At 48.9% G+C, this 22,627-nt stretch overlaps 2 protein-coding genes across 3 annotated transcripts; one reads left to right on the top strand and one right to left on the bottom strand.

Annotated features, from left to right (window-relative positions):
• Positions 1-1,740: 1,740 nt before the first annotated feature.
• On the top strand, positions 1,741-10,045 carry LOC133347505 (MARVEL domain-containing protein 3-like). 2 transcript variants are annotated; one of them, XM_061559812.1, is made up of 5 exons: positions 1,741-1,982; positions 3,048-3,142; positions 4,371-4,480; positions 5,274-5,398; positions 8,954-10,045. In XM_061559812.1, exons 3-5 carry the CDS (start codon positions 4,419-4,421, stop codon positions 9,730-9,732), a joined length of 966 nt encoding a protein of 321 aa, XP_061415796.1. In that variant the 5' UTR covers positions 1,741-1,982; positions 3,048-3,142; positions 4,371-4,418; the 3' UTR covers positions 9,733-10,045. The 2 variants fall into 2 exon arrangements, with proteins under 2 accessions (XP_061415796.1, XP_061415797.1); XM_061559813.1 differs by lacking the exon at positions 3,048-3,142.
• A 1,973-nt stretch (positions 10,046-12,018) lies between these two features.
• NUBPL (NUBP iron-sulfur cluster assembly factor, mitochondrial) lies at positions 12,019-22,374 on the bottom strand. Its single transcript, XM_061559814.1, has 11 exons — positions 22,049-22,374; positions 19,092-19,215; positions 17,480-17,514; positions 16,668-16,758; positions 15,922-15,961; positions 15,365-15,455; positions 14,905-14,998; positions 14,189-14,274; positions 13,342-13,462; positions 13,133-13,215; positions 12,019-12,603 (listed from the first exon to the last, which is right to left on the bottom strand). Exons 1-11 carry the CDS (start codon positions 22,103-22,105, stop codon positions 12,541-12,543), a joined length of 885 nt encoding a protein of 294 aa, XP_061415798.1. The 5' UTR covers positions 22,106-22,374; the 3' UTR covers positions 12,019-12,540.
• Positions 22,375-22,627: the final 253 nt, after the last annotated feature.

Here is a 22,627-nt window from a genome sequence, read left to right as displayed (position 1 = left end):
GTTGAAACGTCACGCGTTGTTGATACGTCACGCGTTGTTGAAACGTCACGCGTTGTTGAAACGTCACGCGTTGTTGAAACGTCACGCGTTGATGATACGTCACGCGTTGTTGAAACGTCACGCGTTGTTGATACGTCACGCGTTGTTGGAACGTCACGCGTTGTTGATACGTCACGCGTTGTTGATACGTCACGCGTTGTTGACACGTCACGCGTTGTTGATACGTCACGCGTTGTTGATACGTCACGCGTTGATGATACGTCACGCGTTATTGTGACGTCACGCGTTGTTGACACGTCACGCGTTGTTGATACGTCACGCGTTGTTGGAACGTCACGCGTTGATGATACGTCACGCGTTGTTGTGACGTCACGCGTTGTTGACACGTCACGCGTTGTTGATACGTCACGCGTTATTGTGACGTCACGCGTTGTTGACACGTCACTCCGCCTGGCTTTTTTGATTGGTTGCAAGGCGGGCGCGGGACGCACGGAGCCACGGGGACGCGTAACGTTTCGGGCGATGGCCCTTCGTCAGCGAGCACGTGAAGAAGAGGCATTTGTCCGAAACGTCGCAAATCAATAGATGGTCTATTTGCTGTATACACGTGACACACCTTCAATTTAAAGCGTTCGTGACTGCAGGGATTCATCTTCTTGGTTCTTTCGGTAAAGTCACGTAGAATGGAAATAATAAAATAATAAAAATTAAAACATAATAAAATAATTCTCACGACGTTTCGGCCACAACGCAAGCAGCCGTCCTCAGGTGGAGAACAGGTCTGTCGAGAAGACAGAGTCTCCACCTGAGGACGGCTGCTTGCGTTGTGGCCGAAACGTCGTGATATTTATTTTATTATTTCCATTCTACGTGACTTTACCGAAAGAACCAAGAAGATGAACACCTTCTTCAATGAGACGCACGGCCTGCAAGGTCGTGCCACATTTGTCTGGGACGCTCAAACCAGGACGACCTCCATCGATTAGCAGAGTTGGCTACGTACGGCGTGAAAGAAGTTCAACATATTCATCGTTCATTGGCTGAAAACATAAACCCAATGCAGTTGGATCCTCTCTTTAACTCACTGTTGTTGTTGTCGTATCCTCAAATCTTGTAACTTAATTTTAACCCACTTCCCAATGTGGTATCGACTGCAAACTTGGTATACTTATGTCATAACAATGACAATACTATATTATATCATTACATTTTTTAAATAAACTTTTAAACCTTTTTTTATTATTTATATGTTTCTGCTTGGGTCTAATTGTCCACGCTCAACTGACGTTGGCTGTAAATCACCACACTCCCTTACGTTATGGCAAGCCTCGGGGCCACTTCTTGGAGTCGTGGAGTTCTGCCATTACTCGTACGGTACATTTCATTAAAGCGTTTTTTAATAAAGTATTTTAAAGTATTACTTCTCCTCTTGATATCTCCCTGGTTTACGTCGATCAAAGATGGCAACCCGACCGTGTTCACCCCTCACCTGAACCGCACCTGGCTAGTGACGTCACACGGGGGTGGGGCACAGGGGGCAGCTCTAACACCGCCCCCACAGCGACCCCCAAAACACTGACCCCGCCCCCCAAGGCTCTGACCCCACCCCCACAGCTCTGACCCCACCGCCCTGACCACGCCCCCACCGCCCTGACCACGCCCCCACCGCCCTGACCACGCCCCCCACCGCCCTGACCACGCCCCACAGCTCTGACCACGCCAGGTTGGTGTAGCAAAGTTACCTGCGCGGGCAAGGCGGCGTCTCGTCTTCTTTACCTCGATTCATCGAAAGGACCGGTGATTAACCTCGCTTCACGGTACGCGGGACAAGCAAGAAGGTCGGGGAGGTGGTGAGGGTGGAGGGGGCCGGGGGGGGGGGTGGTCGACCTTTGAAGGAGCCCGGGTTGGGCTGGGTGGTGGAGGTTGATTGTCGGCACGGAAGTTGCGCGACTCGGGCCGCGGTGGGTGACGCCACACAACAGGTGAGAGGGCAGAAGAACACAACAACAACAACAACAACGCCACACACTCGTCAGTAACAATGTCTACATTATAGACTGCCAGTACACTCACCGTACTTAATAACCATTGATACAGTCTACATTATAGACTGCCAGTACACTCGCCGTACTTAATAACCAGGCTACAGTCCACATTATAGACTGCCAGTACACTCCGATTAAGAACCAAGCTACAGTCTATATTTAGTGTTTTTATTATTTTTATTTATTTATTAACTTTATTATTATTTTTCTATCTACGTGACTTTAATGAAAGAACCAAGATACAGTAGTTACCAATTAGATGTGGCCATTTTAAATTTGATGGTTTTCCGAGCTACAAAATCCATCGAATATACGGGGCGAATTGGGTTTAGATTTTGGAAGCCTTTCCAACTTCGCCACTCTGTGTCTAAGTTAAGGATCATCTGTTAGTTTAAGGCGTGTAATGCTTCGTAAATTGGCTTGTTGACATGAGCCCAGGTACGGGTGAAGAAGGATCGTCTGTCGGTTTGTTATATTTCTCATACCTGTAGTCTGCAGCGGTCACTTTACGAGGCCTGTATCTCGAAACGTCTGGCTTTAAGCAGTTGTCAACTCACGCACACCCCACCCCGTACCACATTGACGCAGGAGCCTGCTGGTAGTGTAACATTTCAACCAAACCGACCGTATTTGTCTCTCTAGAATACAGCAGCAGAGCGTTGGCATGTCCACATGTCCTGTGCCATGACAACAGCGGTGTTTTGTCTCTTTAAACAAAGACCCACTTTGTTGTTGGGTTTTCTCACAAGGTAGTACTAAAACTTCGTTTTTATCGACCGCCGGATGAACGGATGTGATGGGGGTGGGCTCGGGGAGTTGACCCCCTGACCCCATCACTAAGCCAACCCCCTCGACCCGGGGTCGAACTCATGGTGACCTCGTGGTGATTCGATGTGCAAGCTACTGACTGTGCCACTCATGTACCTTGCAGGCAATGCAATGGTTGAGATGTTTCAGTGACAATCTTCTTGGTTTTTTCTTTCTTTTAAATCGAAATTTCAGTGACAAGTCGGGACGACGACGTGCATTGTGGGCCATCATGACCTCCTCGTAACTCGTTCCTGCAGTAACCCGTTCAGATTGTCAGTTTAAAACACGTAAGTATGGCTTTGGCGATCCAATATTATCCATAATAGAGGTTTTTTGTTGGGTTAGATCGCGTAAATATTGGACACGTAAACAGAACGTGGGCAATTCGTTACTAGTACAGCAACACCGGTGTGTTGGAGAGTAAATCCACAACATTTACAATTCGAGTGCGACCTTTCGCCAGTAATTACAACCAGCATCATCAGGCGACAGCCAGATTTGTGGATAAATCCTCCTGTTTCGTTCTGAAATAGATTGTGTTCGCAGCAAGAGGTTGACTAACGGGCAACGCGATCTACACGTAGGCGTGCTCTAATCACGTCATGTTTACGCGTGTCGGGAAGACAAAGGCGGCACGTCAATGTACCTGACACAATGCAGTGTAACTCGTGGGCCTGGGTCCCATCTGTACGGCGATGGTGGCTGACGGTCGAGACTAGGGACGGACTGGCAGCCAACGTTGGAGAACACAACCGTGACAACAAGGCTACCATGGCAATGGAGGCATCATGACATACATAGAAATGGATAACATATTGACCATCGCAGATTTGAAATAATAATGTCCGGTAGGAAGGCATTACAAGAGACATGAGAAGATGGTAATTTACACTTGCGTTGACCTGCTGCTGCTTTCTCTTTTGGTTATTCACCTTTCACGTTTGGGATTTGGTTGTTGACAACCTTCGAGCGCACAATCCATCCTGCCCATTAAAATACCACTCGCGTAGTTCACAAACCTTGCTCTGTTTAACACGTAGGCTTTCGCGGCCAATATTATCCATAATATAATTAATTGGCCAATCAATTGGTTGTGGTGGGTTAACGACACCTCAAACCCAAAAACAGCTTTATACTGGTAGGAACCAGCTGGTTCCACCAGCCCACAGGGGATTATTGTGTCCGTCCGTCGTGCATCCAAAATGGGAGGGGTGGGGCTGGGTGGAGAGGGGAGGGTGGGGAGGGGCTGGGTTGGGAAGGGGCTGGGAGGGGAGGGGCTGGGTGGGAGCGGTGGGGCTGGGTGGGTAGGGGCTGATCACCCCGTGGTGCCCTTATAAAACTCAACGTTTAACCAACTCACGCCGGCTTGTGCTCACCCTCACAGTCGGCCATATTTGCGGAATACACCACGCCGCCGTTGACCCTGGCCATTGACCGAGCAACCCAACGTTCCTACCAGCTCCCTCCGCAGGAATGTGTCTACGTTTAATGAACCCGCTGTTGTTGTTGTTGTAGTCGCTGCTACTTTGGCTGGCTACCCGCCCACCCGGGAAAGTGGCCGAGATGTCGCACGCGGCACGCTCCTCGCGGCACCCGGACGAGTGGCAGCACGAGCGAGACTCCAGGTAACATGACTCGCTCACGTGATGAAACAACTGCAAATGCGCGATCGTGTGTAAGAATCTACAAGAAGAAACGTGTATTTATCTAGGAATGCCCCCCCCCCCCCAACTGTGTTCGCAGAGTCCTGCATGTAGATGTTTGTGCAGGTCCAATTTCACGAGTGTTTTGTGTGTGTGGAGTAACCAGATAATATCCTAATACCCATGCAGGGGTTGGGGGGGAGGGGTAATACTCAAGATTGGCAAATATCGGTTCACAAAACTGTATTTGCCATCTGCTCGCCAACCTCGCCACCTAAGCGTACAAAGTGATGTCTGGACGTGTTCCCAGCACATTATTTGTGGACAGTGTTGTGTCTTACATAAAAACAATAACTGTGTATCAACAAATCACCAAACTTTATCGACTATATTCCAATCTATATTTGAACAAATCACCCGGAATCTGCCTGATTTTGGAAACTGAGGAGAGTAGAGCCCTAGTTAGTGCTTGAGTTGGTTGTTATCACCACGCACAAACAGGTTTGCCGTAGGCAGCTGTCAGGCTATGTGGTGGGCAGCATCAGGCAGTGCAGCAAAATCCATTGTTGTACCGTACTTCTATACTTACACATGTGCGGTCGCTGCCTTCACCAACTCACACCGACCAGCGTGATGAAGTACGGCCTCCACATGGCGTGGGGAGGGCCCTCGTCCAGTGTAGTTACGTCGACAAAAGGCTGCTGCACGTTGTGCGTGGCGCTGTGAACGTTGCTGATGTTTCGTCGTGCCTGGGCCCGGCGCGAGCGTTATGCAGGTACGATGGGCAGGACGGCGCGCAGAGCGCCTACTCGGGCGGCTACTCCCAGTACGAAGAACCCCAACGCAGCAGTGGAGGGCCGCTGAACTGCAAGTGCTGCGAGAACGTCTGCACGAGGCGCGGTAAGGTCTCCCACGTGGCATCGCTCGTTCCACGTTTGACGCCGATCAATAATAGGGGGGCGGCGGCGGCGACCAGGAAGGGCCAACGTTGCAGCTTACGTTCAGCTGTGTGCCTGGGGGTGTAGCGGTTAGCGCTACGCTGCGCCACGAACCCGGCGACCCGAGTTCGATTGCTGCTCACGGCCAACATCGGTGACAATATTCTGAACCGGTCATGCGCCTCCCCGAGGTCGATTCAGCTTCAAATGAGTACTTGGTGTGGTGTGTACACATCGCCACTAGGGAGACAAAGTCGGCCGGGCATTGTGCTGGCCACCCACCCCCTCGTTTACCGTGCCGGCCTTCATAGGTGCTCACGAACAGCACTCGTTCCAACAGTCTGTTAAGGCTATACGGGGGATCTTTGTATTTTTTCTGGCTATTTACACAGTTGGGGGGAAGGGGGGTCACCAGAGTGTGAGTAGTGTGAACTGTCCAACCCGCACTGACCAACATGGTGGAGTATGGTCATATATTTCATCCATTGAACATGTGGATTAGAGGATATATAAGTGCATGTGGTATTTGCTCAACTCCTATAGTACAAAGGCAGCATGTTGATGCTTTGCGAGCTTTACAGAACATTTACATCTCACGTCTGCGACAGAAGTGGCCAACGGTGACCATAATATTGACTGTTAAAAAAAGTAAATTGTCTGGGGCAGGACACATCGCTATGAGGGGTGATGGCCAGTAGTCAAGACTAATGACAGACGTGGCAGCCAAAGAACGGAAGATACTGGAAAGGGTGTTGATCGCTGAGTTGGACCGAAGAAATCGGCTCGTGCGTAGGTGATGGATTGTTGCATCACAAGGCTGCGAGGGAATGGTAACTGCTTGCAGAGATCTTCAATCCGCAATGGATTGATCGTGGCTGATTATGATATCGATGATGACTTTGGAGGTCAGTGACCAAGAGGGAGACCCAAAGCCAGATGGTAGGATACTGTCAGAGAGATCCTGGAGATCGAGTGTTTAACTGTGCATCCGTTGTGGGAACCTGTCTAAAGGAAGCAATGGCATCAAGAGTTTTGGCTGTGGTGACCTCAGATGCTCATCTTGTATTGGGATGCATGTCAGCATCATTTACAATTGCACATTTGTTCCAAATTAACACTGTAGTATGTATGTACGTGCTAATCGGAGGTGCGTGAGTATGATTTTGTATTGTATTCTGAAACCTCTTCAGAAGTCTGTCCTTAAGTCAAGTGTTGCATTGCTCACACAGCGTGTGGCGTGTGTTGATACAGGAAGCCAGTGACGTTGACAACATTGCGAGTGTTTTCCATTCCATCAAAATAGTTTCACTTCTAAACACAATTCTTTGGAGAGTACCTACTTTGTGCGTCGGGTGGCTCAGAAGTCGGTGCTGAGCCGACTCTGCCCGTGACTTTTTTCTCAAGTGTAGTGGGCTGATGGTCTCAGCTCAGACATCAATGGCTGGACACACAAAAAAAAAACCCCATGGTATTAAATGTGGTTTTGCGCTCAATTTGGGCTTTATTTCAGACTTGAGAACTAAAATGCTTAATTGTCACATGGCAGTGTCAATGCAGCGTGGGCGAGAAAGTGTGGCCGCTTGTAAAAAGATCACTTAAAGGATTTTTCTGTAAAAGTTCTGAGGCCATCTCTTGTTTCACGTTGTTCCTTCCTAAGGCAATTCCATGGACGAATGTGTCGAGTCTTCGTTATTTGTGCCTGTGCACCACAATACCAACGCGGTAATTTAACTTACCGTCGGCGAGAGCAACGTTTCAGGACGGTCACGCTTTGTGCGAGTTATCAAGTTTTCTTTTTTACCGGGATCCTCCTGTTCATCATGAAACGTGAGGCCTGTGTGTAAGGTCTGTACATTGTTGTTTGCAGTCGTGCCTACTGTAAAGGGAAGTCATGTAAAACTGGCTTAGGTGCGTTAAGACGCATCTCGCGGAGGCAGACGTTACAGCCTCTTTAGTGCTCAGTAAAGTGAGGCAGAAACAGAATACCTGGTACACGCTTTCAGGAAGCCTTTTTTCGCAGCATCGCTGTCATATCGGCATCTTGTAGCCTCTCATGAAAGCCTTATACATCTTCAGGGCACAGATAAAGTTTGTCACTGTGAATGCGTGTACACACATGTTGGACAACATTCCTGGAAACCGAACAAAGGCTTAGCAAATGGAAGATCTTGGCAAATGACCAATGCTACCGGGTGTGATGACATCTCCGCCTGAGATGATGTTGTGCCTCTCAATGGATTGTGTATACGTTTATCAATCTTTTTTATTGGAGGAATCCGATTAGCTGTAAAGCTCTTTTTCACATTCCTCCCCCCCCCCCCCGGGTTATTGCAACGAGTACCACTTTATCTGGAATTCAACAGCGGTTGTTGTTTTTCTTTGCCCTCTGGAAAAAGTTTACAGATCCCGCCGCTGGATCCGAGCCACCAATGGTGACGGCCGCCGCCGCTCCAGTGCTCGTTCTGAGCGGCGAGACGTCTTGACCTTTTGACGCTGTCATCTTGTGCTGAAAACAGTGACTTTTGAATTTGCTTCAAAATATAGAACCCAATTTTCACTGAAAAACTCGATATTTCTGGTTTTGAGGTGGGCTAAATAACGTGGCTTTTTACCCAGTCATAGTCAATTGCCATCAAATTTTTGCAGACGCTGTGCAGTTCACAGCTATAATTGGTCAATTTGGTTGCGTTCTCCCTGTTCTGAAAATAGTCATTTGCCTAACACTATGGCCTACTATATGCATGTTTTCTGTTGTAATGCATTGATAGTGAGATGGTTAAGAGTCTTTCTGGTTTGTGATATAACTGAGTTAAACACTTGTGGGGGCGGCTGCCGTTGGGTCGGGGCATGAGGACACTTGCATGATACTCATACGACCATTGTCATTCACTGCTCACCTGACCCTCACTACTTACTAGTTTATTAACATCTTGCCACCATGGCGAGATGTTAATAAACTTCCTCGCCTGGTATACAGGAGGTTGTGGGTTCGATCCCGGCCCTGACACCTGTATACATTTTTTCTCACCTGAAGACGGCCTCTTGTGTTGCGACTGAAACGTTGTGTTTAAAAAAAAAAATTCTATCTACGTGACTTTACCGAGAGAATCAGAGAGTATGGATTCCTGCAGTCACAAAAGCTTCAAATTAAGATTGTATACTTGGAGCTTGCGTGTTCTCCCCATGGTCGTGTGGATTTTTCTCCGGGTCCTCCGGTTTTTCCATTCATAATTAGAATCCACATGCATTTCAAGTGTTTGGCTGCTCTATATTTCTACGTGATAAGCCACTTTGTTGAGCTATTATTTGTGGCCGCCAAGTCGTTTAGGAAAAATATATTCTAGCTCAGTGGACCTTAACTGGTAGAAATAAAAACATTTTAGATTTTTCTAGTTTATACAATACAGCGCGAAGCCTAAAAAAAAATCCAAACTAAGTTCGGGCAAGGAACACGCGCGCTGTCGGTGCCAAACAGAAGCTGTGCTCATTGCGCGTGCGTCGCCGCTGGCCCCCGCAGGAGTCCTGAAGCTCACGGAGATCTTGGTGAGCCTCATGACGCTCATCTGCGTGGCGGCCTCCCAGGCCTCCATGGCGGGACACACGGCCATGGGTGGCCTCAACCTGGGGTCGTCGAGCATAAACAGCATGCCCTACAGCCCCTTCCAGGGCACGGAGATGCAGCAGGTGCAGGAGCTCGACAGGGCCTACAGCCAGATGCGCTCGCCGGCCGTGTACGGCGGCGTGGCCGTGTGCATCTCGCTCTTCTGCATGACGCTCGGCATGCTCGTGGGCGGCACGAAGCGGGGCCTGCGCGGCTCGCGCCGGTGGTTGATCGCCGACTTCGTCTTCTCCGTGCTGGCCTTCGTGCTCAGCGTCGTCGGGGTGGCCCTCTACCTCACCGTGGTCATCAACGTCAACGCCACGGACACCTGCAAGAAGCGCGAGCGGGTCTACGCCGGGCGCGGCTACACGTGGATGAACTGCTCCGTGCAGGGCGGGGACGCCGCCACGGCGCTGTTCGGCATAATCCTGGCCATCCTGTACGTCGTGAGCGCCGTGTTCGCGGCCTTGAAGCTGTGCCAGTTCCAGCGGCACGAAGGGAAGGCGCGCGCCGTAAACGGAAACGGCGACGGCGAGAGCGCCATGCCCATGACGCGGTCACCCAAAAGCAGTTACCGGGTGTCGGAGCCATCGACGGCGCTTTGCCAGAGCGAGCCGCCCTCTGTGCCGAAGCCCCAGGCAGACCGGCCCAGGCGTTCACGGAACCACTCGCGTGAAAACGACCTGTATGTGTAGCTCGCCCTCCCCCCCCCACCCGTGTACCGTGGCTTTCAATAGAGACGTTCCATCCTGTGAATAACTTTTTTTTTTAAAGGTGTCTTTATGGTCAAGTGAGCAAAACGCTGTCGCTGGTGTAACCCTGAGGTAGTTTCAAAAATTCCACATTCCCACGAATTGGGCTGTTTTCATGCCAGGCCAACCACTGATGACCTCTCATGAAGTGGTACTTTATTTATGGACCCCAGAAAGATGAGAGACTTAATTCCATCCAAAACTGAGATTTCAATTCGCTACCTTTTTTTCGCGTTGAGTGCTCTAACCAGTGGCATTTAGTCATTTTTCAATGTTGCCCGAGCATGGTTTTATATGTGTATGTTTAAGCTGTGCTTTTAAGTCAAATTAAAAGTGTTTTTTTAAAGTGAGGATACCAAATATGGGGATAGCCTTGCAATCGATGCGACTGCCACAGTACATATTTGCACAGCCAAAGGTGAGTTTGCTGTGGGCCAGTTAGTGATATATTTGAAATTGCTAAACCTTGCCATTTGTTGACATAAAATCATTCACAAGACTGGACTTTTGTTTTCCAGCATCCCGAACAAAAGTCTCACATTTGCAAATCACCTGTGGCTAAAGTGGTTAAACCTATGATCACAGCACCCTGAACATCTCCGATCTCATCAGAGCTTGGAAGCTAGGCAGGGTCTAAACCTTGACGGTGATTGAATGGGCGGCCACCTCGCATAAAACGTCGTGTGGAGTGAAGCTAAATCCATTGCTGTACTGCAGATCTATGCTCCCCACCTTCACAAATCCGATCACCGTAGTAAATTATGGTCAGTTAACACCCATGACCCACAGTTGCATTTACAAAAGGGCTGTACGTGCAAAATTAATTAAAACTTGGATGTAATTAAGGTCCATAGAGAACCATACACGAACCTGTAACGTTACATTGGTATTTCTTTGGTATGGCATTCACAATCTTCTTTTTGTGAATGTGCATGATATGTTATCAATGTGCTCGTGCGTAAAAATGTTTTGAGAATTGAGCCATTTGGATTTTCTCAGGCAAAGGGCGCTTCTCCATTCCCCCGTCGAGCGTGCTGCTTCATTTTGGTGAAAAATGTCGATACGGTGCGTACACGTGACCTTATAAAGGGGCACGTGCTATTCCATTGGAACTATTGCGATGATCATGACACCATGAACATTTATGTCGTAAAGTGAAAAATGAAATCGCGGCAACCCGAGCTGTCTGCTTTGCCGTGGTGGTAATCATGACGACGATTTGAGATCGCACTCTGACAACTGTTGCTGTGGGCACAAGGTGACACAACACATGGCCTGCAAATGGGCATTGTGTGCCATTAGGGGTTAATAATTGCTGTGTTATCCCAAGAAAGCTTGCTACCGACTGCTCACACTTGTTAGATTCCCGGTTAACGACGCTGGTCCATGCAAGGTTGGTAAAGGCGGTGATGGTGGGGACAATATAGGTCGGCACGGAGTGTGGTGGTACAATGGATTTTGCTACACTACCCTCTGCGGGCAACTCCATGCAATGCCGATTGAAATAAATGTTAAAGACGTTTCTATCATCGGCTGGGTTCATATGTACTGTTTGAAATGTGTAAATACTGTGTTGTACTTAAAACAAACTTTTTTGTAATATGCATTTACTAAGATACGACTTTTAGACTACCCCTCATTCATGGGGAAATGAATTTCAAAACGTGAACTCATATGAACAGACGGTTGGAGCTTAAGCACATTATGGGTTATTTTAATATGGTTGTTTAAATAAACGTGTTGGTGAACTGTAAGCATTTGTAACTTTTTTTCATTTTAAACTTTGTGACTCGCTGTGTCTCTGTAAATGCGGTAGTGTAGCGGTTAGCGTGCTGCGCCACGAACCCGGCGGCCCGAGTTAGATTCCCGCTCATGGCCACCACCAGTGACGATTATCTGAACCGGTCCTGGGCCTCCCCCTAAGTCGACTCAGCCTCAAATTAGTATCTGGTGCAGTGTGTAGTAAACATTGCCACAAGGGAGACAAAGGCGGCCGGGCGCGGTGTTGGCCACCCACCCCCTCGTGTACCGTGCCAGGCCTTCATAGGTGCTTGCTAACAGCACTTGCCCCAACAGTCTGTTCAGGCTATATGGGGGATCTTTGTCTTTTGTCAACATCAGCACAGGGATTCTCACGCACAATCCCTAGATTGTAAAAGCGGTCAAACGTAACACATGGTTGACGCACCACACACAGAAACAAGGACACAACTTAAAAATATATTCAAACATATTTTAATATTAAATTACCAAATGGAATCAAATTTAATTTGCAGTGAGTTTTTCTTGCCACCCCTAATTCCTACCGTCTTGAATTTATCCAAGCTGCTGCGTAAAAGCCCCAATGAGTTAACCTTGAGTGACCCTCCCAATCCAACTTCAACTGTATGTGCAAACAGGTGCACAGGCAGTGCGTTTTGGAAATGTATTTTGGTTGCAGATCGTTTTGGACATTGCGAGGATGTCTTAACTGTGCAATAACAGCCAGTGCAAGTTCTAAAACTGCCCTTTTTCAAGAACAGGCCGAGACGAATAGGAAACCAGGTATCTGCCAGTAATCTGGTTCTGGATTCGGGTCTACGCACTCTGCAAAAAAAACAATTCACGTGCTGACTGACTGGCGAGACAGATTTACATTGAGCGAGTGTACGATGAACCAACTCCAGCACCGGGTTACCGGGCACAGGCCCGGTTGCTAAGTGGCCCAATCCAACTCTGGTCACCACCCATTCAGGTCGTGACCCCAGTTGGTCACGTCTGCAATTCCCCGAGGCTCTTGATCACTTCCTTGGCAATCGTGAGGTAGGCTTCGGCCTGGTGCACAGCACATACACATCATACGCAGAGTATACACAGCAAACACATACTGCAATACAACATCATTTAGCAGGCGGGCAGGTTTTGACCCACTGCCTTGCAATGCCATAAGGAATTGTAATTTGTACTTTAGCATGTGTTCTTTCCTTACCATTTGCCAAACGGTCACATTTGCATAAAATTGCGTACGACCAGATGATTCTTCCACACAGTAACTGATTCTTACATGCACAATTCGATGCCCGTATCTTGGGTGTAACAATTATAATGAATCGAATCGTTATATGTGCAATATCACGCCATGAACAGGATGTCTCCCTGTTCAAATGAGCCAATGGTGATGCTCATCTCTGTCCGTGGCCCTGAGTGGGTGGTGGACATTCCATTTTTTTTTGCTTGAGAACAGCCTCTTAATAGGATTAGGGACATAGCTGTGGAGAGGAATCCTACCTAGGGTTCTGGAATAACGGCACAATGAAATGATTACCACCACTCAGTCACGCGATGCGCCTAGGCGTGTTCTCACCTCTAGGCTTCCTGGCTTAGAGATGACAATCGGCTTCCCACTATCTGATGACTCCCTGATGCTGATGTGCAAAGGCACCTCACCTGTACACACGCCCAACAACGCACCACGATGCACCGGTTAGCGCCTCACACACCACCGAACAACACGGCGCATACCCGACAAGATGATTAAAAGTATTTGTGCGAGTTCACGTCGGAATATCTCACCGAGAAAGCGTAGGCCAAGGCTGGTGGCCATTTGCCTTGCCCCCTCGGCTCCGAATATGTGTGTGCGATGTCCGCACGCAGGACACGTGAACACACTCATGTTCTCCACCACCCCCAAAACCTGCGTGCGAACACACATGTAACATATGCACAGGAATACAGACAAAAAATCCCCCCCCGTGTAGCCTTGATAGATTTTTGTGGCCAAGTGCTGTTAACGAGGAGCACTTATCAAGGCCGGCATGACACATGAGGGGGTGGGTGGCCAGCCCGGCCACCTTAATCTCCCTCGTGACGACGTTCACACATTGCACCAGGTGCTCATGTGAGGCCGAGCCGACCTAGGGGAGACTCAGGACTGGTTCAGATTATTTATCACTGGTGTTGGCCGTGAGCAGGAATTGAACTTGGGTCACCTGGTTCATAGTGCAGTGCACTAACCGCTGCACTACCGCTCCCCACAGGAACACAGGAACAACAACAGCGGCCATTCATCACTATGTGGCAGGTACTTCACCAAAGGTGCTTGTTGAATTGAGACAAAGTGAAGGGTGGAAGGCTCGCTGGCAGAAGGTGTAACTGAGTGACATTCATATATGTGTGTCCCCATGTTTTAGTCTCTCTGGCCCTTACCTGGGGTCCCCCATTTCTCATGTATCTTCATGTCTATTGTGTCCACGTGTCTTTCAGTTTCTCTGTAACTCTGTGCTTCCCGTGTTTGATTGGCACTGTGTTCCCATGTCCCCATATCACTTTGTGCTCTTGTGCGTATGCGTGTCCCCCATATTTGTGTGTGAATTCCCATGTTTCTTTGTCTCTATTAATCCACGGGTCCTCCATTACTCACGGGAACGTCCACTTTTTTAAACATCTCAGCCCCGCGCCTCGCATCCATCAATGCCAGGTCCTGCGGTGTGGATACGATGACGGCACCTACACGGAGACACGGGGACAGACAGGGTGACTCGGAGTCACGGGAATACGAAGTCAAGGGGATATGGAGTCAGGGACTCACGGCAAAACGGAGTGATGGGGACATGGAGACACAGGAAGATAGGGACAGAGGGACACTCTGTAGTACTGGTAGGAACCTCTGGTTACACCAGCCCACAGGGAGTATTCTGTCCGTCCGTCTGTTGTGCAGGGAGGGGCTGGGTGGGGAGGGAGGGGCTGGGTGGGTGGGGAGGGGCTGGGTGGGTGGGGAGGGGCTGGGTGGGGAGGGTGGGGCTGGGTGGGGAGGGTGGGGCTGGGTGGGGAGGGTGGGGAGGGGCTGGGTGGAGGGTGGGAGGGGTGGGGCTGGGTGGGGAGGGGCTGGGTGGGGAGGGGCTGGTCACCCCGTGGTGCCCTTATAAAACTCAACGTTTAACCTACTCACGCCGGCTTGTGCCTGCCCTCACAGTCGGGCATATTTGCGGAATACACCACGCCGCCGTTGACCCTGGCCATTGACCGAGCAACCCAACGTTCCTACCAGCTCCCTCCAGCAGGAATGTGTTATGGTAAGCAAGGTGAGTGTGGTGGCGAGTGTGGTGGTAGAAATGTGTGGTTTGGTGGTGAGATCACCTTGGATGTGAAGGAGCTGGGACAGGGAGAGCTGCACGTCACCGGTTCCAGGAGGCAAATCCACAACCAGGTACTCCAGCTCCCCCCACTCCACCTGCAATGTCCCGGCAACAGCCGCGGCCACCAGCTCATCAAGCTGCACCATTCCTCAGAAAACAACGACCAACATTGTCTCTTCTCATGTCTCCATGTGTGAGTGTTGCTGTGTCTCCGTGTCCCCTTGTCTCCTGAGCCCAATACAATTTGTCTCAGTGTATTTGTGTTGATCTATGTCTATGTTGCCATGTTCATGTGTCTGTATATATGCCCATGTCTACATATTCCTGCGTCTCCAAGTCTTCCGTGTGTCTCGTGCCTCCTATGTCTGCTCCACTGTGTCCCACGTGTCTCCGTATGGCTGTGTCTCCGTGTTCCCGCTTGTACACATCTGCGCGAATATCCCCCCATGCGTGTCGCTCACCTTTCGGATAAGTCTCTCCACCGCTGACATCACCATGAGGCCTCTCCACACCAGGGGCGCTCCCTCCTCCATCAGGAACCCCATGGACATGCTGAAGTGTGCAATACGCAAAGAGATAAAGAGACACATCTCCTTCAGCGTAGCCTCATAGACAGTAAAGGCTGTTAAAACTGAAGATGCGGGGACATACAACTAAACCGGTGGCAAGTTTGCCCCAGCACGTCGGGGGGAGGGGAGACAAGGGGCCACGTGGGTGCCTGGAGGAAAAGTGGGGGGGTGCGTGGGGGAGGAGAAGCCGAGGGGGCCGAGGGGAGGGGCTGTGTTGGGGGGGGGCAGTGTGTGGGTGGAGTTAAAGAAAGGATTATTTTTCTTCCTCGTTTTAAGTGCAGTCACGGAACAGTGAATGTCTCATCTGCAACATGCTCAGGTAGACTGCAGTTGCTTTTATAACATCCGTCGTGCATAATCTCAACGCACGCACCTCAATGCACACGTACACAGAAAAACATGAAATTAGACGCAAGCGAACGAACACATGAACTTGAACGCATACTCACCATGGAATCCCAAAGTTGATTAACGGTTTCATTAAATTATCTGAAACAACAGCAGCAGCAGCTTCATCATCTTCCATATCACACAATTTTGCTTCAGATATTTTTTTGTTTTTGGCAAACGTAGCATATTGGCTAGGAAACTGACACGCAAGGTACTGAATGATATCACAGAGTATTTAAAATCCACAATTCAGTGCACTTATGTTTATTTATATGTATGTATGTTGAACTTTTCGATTTAAAGCTTTCGTGACTGCAGGGATTCATCTTCTTGGTTCTTTCGGTAAAGTCACGTAGAAGGGAAGTAATAAATAATAAAAATAAAACATAATAAAATAATTCTCACCTAAGAACGGCTGCTTGCGTTGTGGCCGATCGTCGTGAGAATTATTTTATTATGTTTTATTTTTATTATTTTATTACTTCCCTTCTACGTGACTTTATGTTGAACTTCTTTTGCACCGTACATAGCCAACCGTGCTAAACGGAGGGGCGGGGGAAGAACAACAATCTAACCACAAAGAGCAGGTCTAAATGCCCATTCAAAACGTTCTCAGGTGTCTCCGTTGGGAGGTCAACTGTCAACTCTGTGAAAACTGGCTGAAAAGTTGAAGGAAGTTGTGAAAATTAGTCCTTGCCCAACAAACATCGCACCGACCTCCCAGTAAATATTTTGAATCTCAATGGGCTAAATTATCGATGCCGGGTGTGTGGCCTGGTGCTGCTGCTGCTGCTTCGACCACTACCTGCTGTGAGCTCCGGCTGCCCCTTGAGATTCATGAGACGAGGGAGCGACGGACCGAACACGTCGAGGTCAAGGAGACCTACACGCTCACCCTGCAACAACCCAAAACAACAACAACAACAAAACCGCAGCATTACCAGCATTGCCGGAAGGAAAAAAAACATGCGAAGAGGTTGCCTCAACTTCACTCACTCGCTCACCCTGCAACAATAAGACCCACTGGATCATTCTGCAACAACAAGAGCCGATCATTCATCCGGCATCGTTCTGATTGCATTTATGTGGATGAGAGGTCAGTGTATTATGGTGAATAAGTAGTGTAGGTATTGACAAATGTATGCTGTACTTCTTTCGCACGGTACGTAGCCAACCGTGATAATTGGAGGTGTGGGTAATTCGTTGGGAGGTGAGAATGCCATTGGTGAGTGTTCATGAATGCTTTACGCGGATGGTTGGGTGGGAGATGTATGTGGTGAGTGGTGAGTCTGAGTGGGTGAGCCGTCTCATTGTGAATGGTGAAGGATGTACACACGACAGTAAATGTGTGCTGAGTTTTAGTGAGTGGTGCGTGTTGGCGGTGAGTGTGAGTGTTGAGTTTTTGTGGTAAATGATGTCACCGTTCCAGTGAAGGAGTGTGGTGTTGGTAGTTTTTGCGAGTGGCGAGTGTGGAGCTGAGTGAAGTGTGCGAGACGTGGAAGTGAAGTGTGTGTGAGCAGGGAATGGCGAATTTTTGTGAGTGGCGAGTGTGGGGTTGCGACAGTGGGATTGATGTGTGGGTGAGCAGTTAGTGTTTTGGTGTGGTGATATCCTCACCTCTGTCACAGCCTGCAAGCCCAGTGCCAGGTTAACTGGGGGAGGAAACATACTTATTAGGCCTCATTTTACCCACCTGACCGAGTGAGTATTCTGATGATCATATGCACATTTTTGTGTACATTTTGGCACACTATGCGTGAGAAAATAAATGAGCAGATAATACATCTGTCCCTCTACACAAAAATCAATATTTTTACACTTGCCATCAACCACATTCTGGGAGTGCATAATTTCAGCAGGATTGGCTCAATACAAGCAAACTCTGGACCGATTTCGAGAAACATTTTCTCATCAGCAGAGTAGGGGCTTGCTGGTGAAATATCAGAAGTTATAGACAAAGACCATCTCTCTAACATGGGTCCTAGTTCGATGAAAAATTCTCCATGGCGACGCTGATGCTCATTCTGTGAGGTGTGTGTACAGGCAGAGTGGGGAGCACAGCTCGTGCATCTGCCAGTCATCTCAGTCAGCCAACCCATGGCGCCTGGCTTCTGTCCCTGTGACCTCCTGTCAGCGAGCTTTCGACAACGTCACATGACCTCAAAGTGCACCTGGCCTGGCACGGGTGCCGTGAATTCACTGCCACTTAGCGGCGAACGGCGGGTCTTGTTATGTGTGCGTATGTGCGTATGTATGGGAGCGGTAGTGTAGTGGCTAGTGCACCATGCTACAAACCCAGCGACCTGCTCACGACCAATAACAATGGCGAATATTTGTGGTGTTCAAACACAAGCACTGGGGGAGACAAAGTGCACCTAGCCTGGCACAATCTGTGGTGACATCACCGTCACTTAGCGGCGAACTGAGCCTGTTGTTGTTGTTGGTGTACAGCATTGTTCTTCACTAATTTTCAGTGTGAGGGCCGCCACATATTTTAAAACCACTGGGGTGTTTTCACATGTTGTGTATTCAATATGGGACCCTTCTTGCCAATATAAAATATAACAATATGTTGTACCCTTACTGGCAATAAAACAGGTGTTAGAAGATGTTAAAACACAAAACAGAATCCTTTTTCAAGGAATCCTGTCTGAATTAACCACACGTACTTGTGGTGAACATGCGAACAAAAAAAAACATGCTCTGATACTATGTACATTGTCTTTAAAATGGATTGGTCCACACCAGAGACAGCTTTCTTTTGAGCCTAGTCTCCAAAAGGCGAACAGCATGGAGACAATGCACCAATCAGGGCATTTATAACTCTTGACTTTAACGCTCAAACTGACTTTAACACAATATCTGCACAATTACACCCTGCCATATTTGCACTATGTTACCCTATTTGCATTTTTGTAATTTTATATTGTATATTATAGCTATTGCATATTTTAGATTTTATTTTATTCAATTTTTACATACTTTAGCTCCTTAGTATTAGTTAGACTTGTACCTTTAGTATAGTTAGATTTGTAAACCACTTATTTAAGATTTAAGATTCCTAAATGTTGAATGTATGCACCATCCGGCCAAAGTAAATTCCTTGTCTGTGCGAACTTTCATGGCGAATAAAACCCTTTCTGATTTTAAGTCAGTGGCCCCGCGAAGGCCTTGCCACGAAGAACGCCTGGTGCGCAGGCACACTGTGACCGTGCGAGAGACCGCGTACTGGCCAGCGTGGACTTGCCCACGCCGCCCTTGCCGGACGCCACGCACAGCACGCGTTTAACCCCGGGCACCGCGCGCCTCCGGGGTAGGCCGCGCGCCTGCAGCTCCCGCTGGTGGTCGGTGACCTATGGATGACACGGGCACAACACGGGGAGTTCGTGGGGGCACACAAATCACAGAACCAGAACATTGATTTTTAGGGGCCGTCCATAGATGACGTCACGCACCGAGGGGGGGGGGGGGGGGGTCAGACATTTGTGACGAGAGGGAGAGAATTGTTATAACACTACTTTTTTTATTAATTTTCATTATTAACTATTTCATTATTTAAATTTACTAAGGTCACCTTTAATTTATTCCATGAAGGAGCATTTCGCTTCTCCATGGGAGAATGGAGAAGCAGACATTTTGTACATTTTTTTTGAATGATTGTTATTAAACATTTTGATTCTAATGATTCTATCAGGGCTTTTCATTCTGTGGAATGAATATGTGATTGTTTCGATTTAAAGCTTTCGTGACTGCAGGGATTCATCTTCTTGGTTTTTTCGGTAAAGTCACGTAGAAGGGAAGTAATAAAATAATACAAATAAAACATAATAAAATAATTCTCACGACGTTTCGGCTACAACGTTCACATGTTTCATTGCTTCTACATACTATTAACATTCCCTCCCTTTGTTAATGCTACCCCCTGCCCCCTCCCTTTGGTGCTGCTGATCCTGCATAATGCATGGGCATAATATGACTTTGAAACCCCCCCGCCCACCTCCTACGCATTTGCCATGAATATGCTAAATTCCTCTTGATGTGCACATTCTTTTGTTAAGGCGCTCTTCTTCCACCTCCAACTCAGCTTATATATAAGCTCCTAGCTTGGCAGTGTCTCATTCTTCACCTGAAGACGGCTGCTTGCGTTGTAGCCGAAACGTCGTGAGAATTATTTTATTATGTTTTCTTTTTATTATTTTATTACTTCCCTTCTACGTGACTTTACCGAAAAAACTAAGAAGATATGTGATTGTTATAATTGTACTCTCCATTTTGCTTCGTTCTACAACAAAGTTTCAAGTATTCTTTTTTATAGTTATAATTACTTTTAATATTTTATAATTATAAGAGAATTTCAATATAATATTCTGAACATCTGCAGTTTTAGACGTTGAATATTTTCAAGTGAATTTTATGCTAAATTTCAGCTTTCCAACGCCTCCTTTTTAATGTTTTCTCCTACATCAGAGTGCAGCGCCACATTAAATACGCACTACAGTGACAATAGTTTAAAGTGATTTGAAGCATGTTTTATTTAAAAAATGGAATTATAGTTTTTTTTGCGGGGGGGGGGGGGCAGAGCTTTGTGACGTCATTTTTGAGGGGGGTATGACTTTTTGTGACGCCGTGTGACGAGGGGGGGAGGGGGGGTAAAAAATCGGCCAAAATCGCGTGACGTCATTTATGGACGGCCCCATACTCCGGAAATCCGATGAGCTATGAAGCTCTTTTTTCACAGACGTCCAGTGGACACGGAGGCAAAAGTGGACGCGGGGAGGAGACAGGGTAACTACAGAGGAGACACTTGGACATACTATTTGCCCGAAATGTCGCCTGTTATATATTTATTTCATTTTATGGCACCGATGTTTCGCCGTGGCTGGGAATCGGAACGCAGGTAGCCCAGTTCACAGCGCAGGTTTTAAATGTTTTTGTTGCCCAAGTTAGATTTTTAAAAAATGACTTATATGATATTTCGTGACTTGCTTACCATTTTCTGTACTTCGCGCTCATATCGTGTTTTGTATTGTTTGCTGTTGTAACCTGCTGACCCCCCCCCCCCATACTGGACATCTGTGAAGAAGAGCTTCATAGCTCATCGGATTCCTTCCTCCTGCAGTCTTAACAAAGATGCTGACATGTCCTCTACAAAGATGGCGACCCGCACGTCAATGTCCTCTACAAAGATGGCGCCACTCACACCCCCTACAAAGATGGCGGCCCGCACGCCAACGCCTCCTACAAAGATGGCGACCCGCACGTCAACGTCCTCTACAAAAATGGCGCCACTCACACCCCCTACAAAGATGGCGGCCCGCACGCCAACGCCCCCTACAAAGATGGCGGCCGGCACGTCAACGTCTCCTACAAAGATGGCGGCCCGCACGCCAACGCCTCCTACAAAGATGGCGACCCGCACGCCAACGCCCCCTACAAAGATGGCGGCCCGCACGTCAACGTCTCCTACAAAGATGGCGGCCCGCACGCCAACGCCTCCTACAAAGATGGCGACCCGCACGCCAACGCCCCCTACAAAGATGGCGACCCGCACGTCAACGTCTCCTACAAAGATGGCGGCCCGCACGCCAACGCCTCCTACAAAGATGGCGACCCGCACGCCAACGCCCCCTACAAAGATGGCGGCCCGCACGTCAACGTCCCCTACAAAGATGGCGGCCCGCACGCCAACGCCTCCTACAAAGATGGCGACCCGCACGTCAACGTCTCCTACAAAGATGGCGGCCCGCACGCCAACGCCTCCTACAAAGATGGCGACCCGCACGCCAACGCCTCCTACAAAGATGGCGGCCCGCACGCCAACGCCTCCTACAAAGATGGCGGCCCGCACGTCAACGTCCTCTACAAAAATGGCGCCACTCACACCCCCTACAAAGATGGCGGCCCGCACGCCAACGCCCCCTACAAAGATGGCGGCCCGCACGTCAACGTCTCCTACAAAGATGGCAAGACTCGCGTCTATGTCCCCTACAAAGACGTCCTAAACCCCTTAGAAAGATGGCGACCCGCACATCTACGTCTCCTTCAAAGAGGGAGCCCATACCCCGCACAAAAATGATGAAAGCACATCCCCCACAAAGATGGCGTCCCTCACAGAAACACCCCTTACAAAGATGGCGCCCCCTCTACCCCTTACAAAGATGGCGACCGCACGCGCACTTCACCGACCTGAGCGAGGCTCCTCGCACCCAGGGCGCGCGCGACCGCGCGAGACGCGCTCCACATTCCCGCGCTTTTCCCTCGCGCGCCTTACAACTCCCGAGGGAGTTTCGCGACGTGAACGTGGCGTTGGAAGGTCTCTTGCGTGTCGCGTTTGTCTCTCCTTCACATCAGCGACGGTGGGAACACATAATCTTAGGTTTTTTCGGTAAAGTCACGTAGGTAAAACATCAAAATTAATAAAAATAAAATAAAGATCACGACGTTTCGGAGGCAACACAAGTCTCCGGTGGGAACACAGCTAGCAAAGGGCGACGTGACGTCATCCCCCCCCCCCACACACAACCGCGCCGAGTGACGTCCCCAAAGCCCCGCGTGCGGCTACGTCACTGAACGTGACGTCATCCGACCGGACAGCCCGCGCCGAGTGACGTCATCACAGTCAATGGGTGGCAGCGAGACTCCCACAACGACAATAACGACAACGCGCGCGATTTTGTTGTTGTTGTTGCAATCGTGTTGCGCCTCCGCACCCAGTTTGTTCCAGTCCTTTTAATTGCCCGAGGCGAGAGAGACCAATGTTTTTTT

This window comes from Lethenteron reissneri, chromosome 26 (genome assembly GCF_015708825.2).
Source record: "Lethenteron reissneri isolate LAM-NWPU_2019-01 chromosome 26, ASM1570882v1, whole genome shotgun sequence".
Taxonomy (NCBI): Eukaryota; Metazoa; Chordata; class Hyperoartia; order Petromyzontiformes; family Petromyzontidae; genus Lethenteron; species Lethenteron reissneri.
The sequence above is the reverse complement of the archived record's forward strand: the minus strand, read 5'-3'. Positions and strand labels throughout refer to the sequence as shown.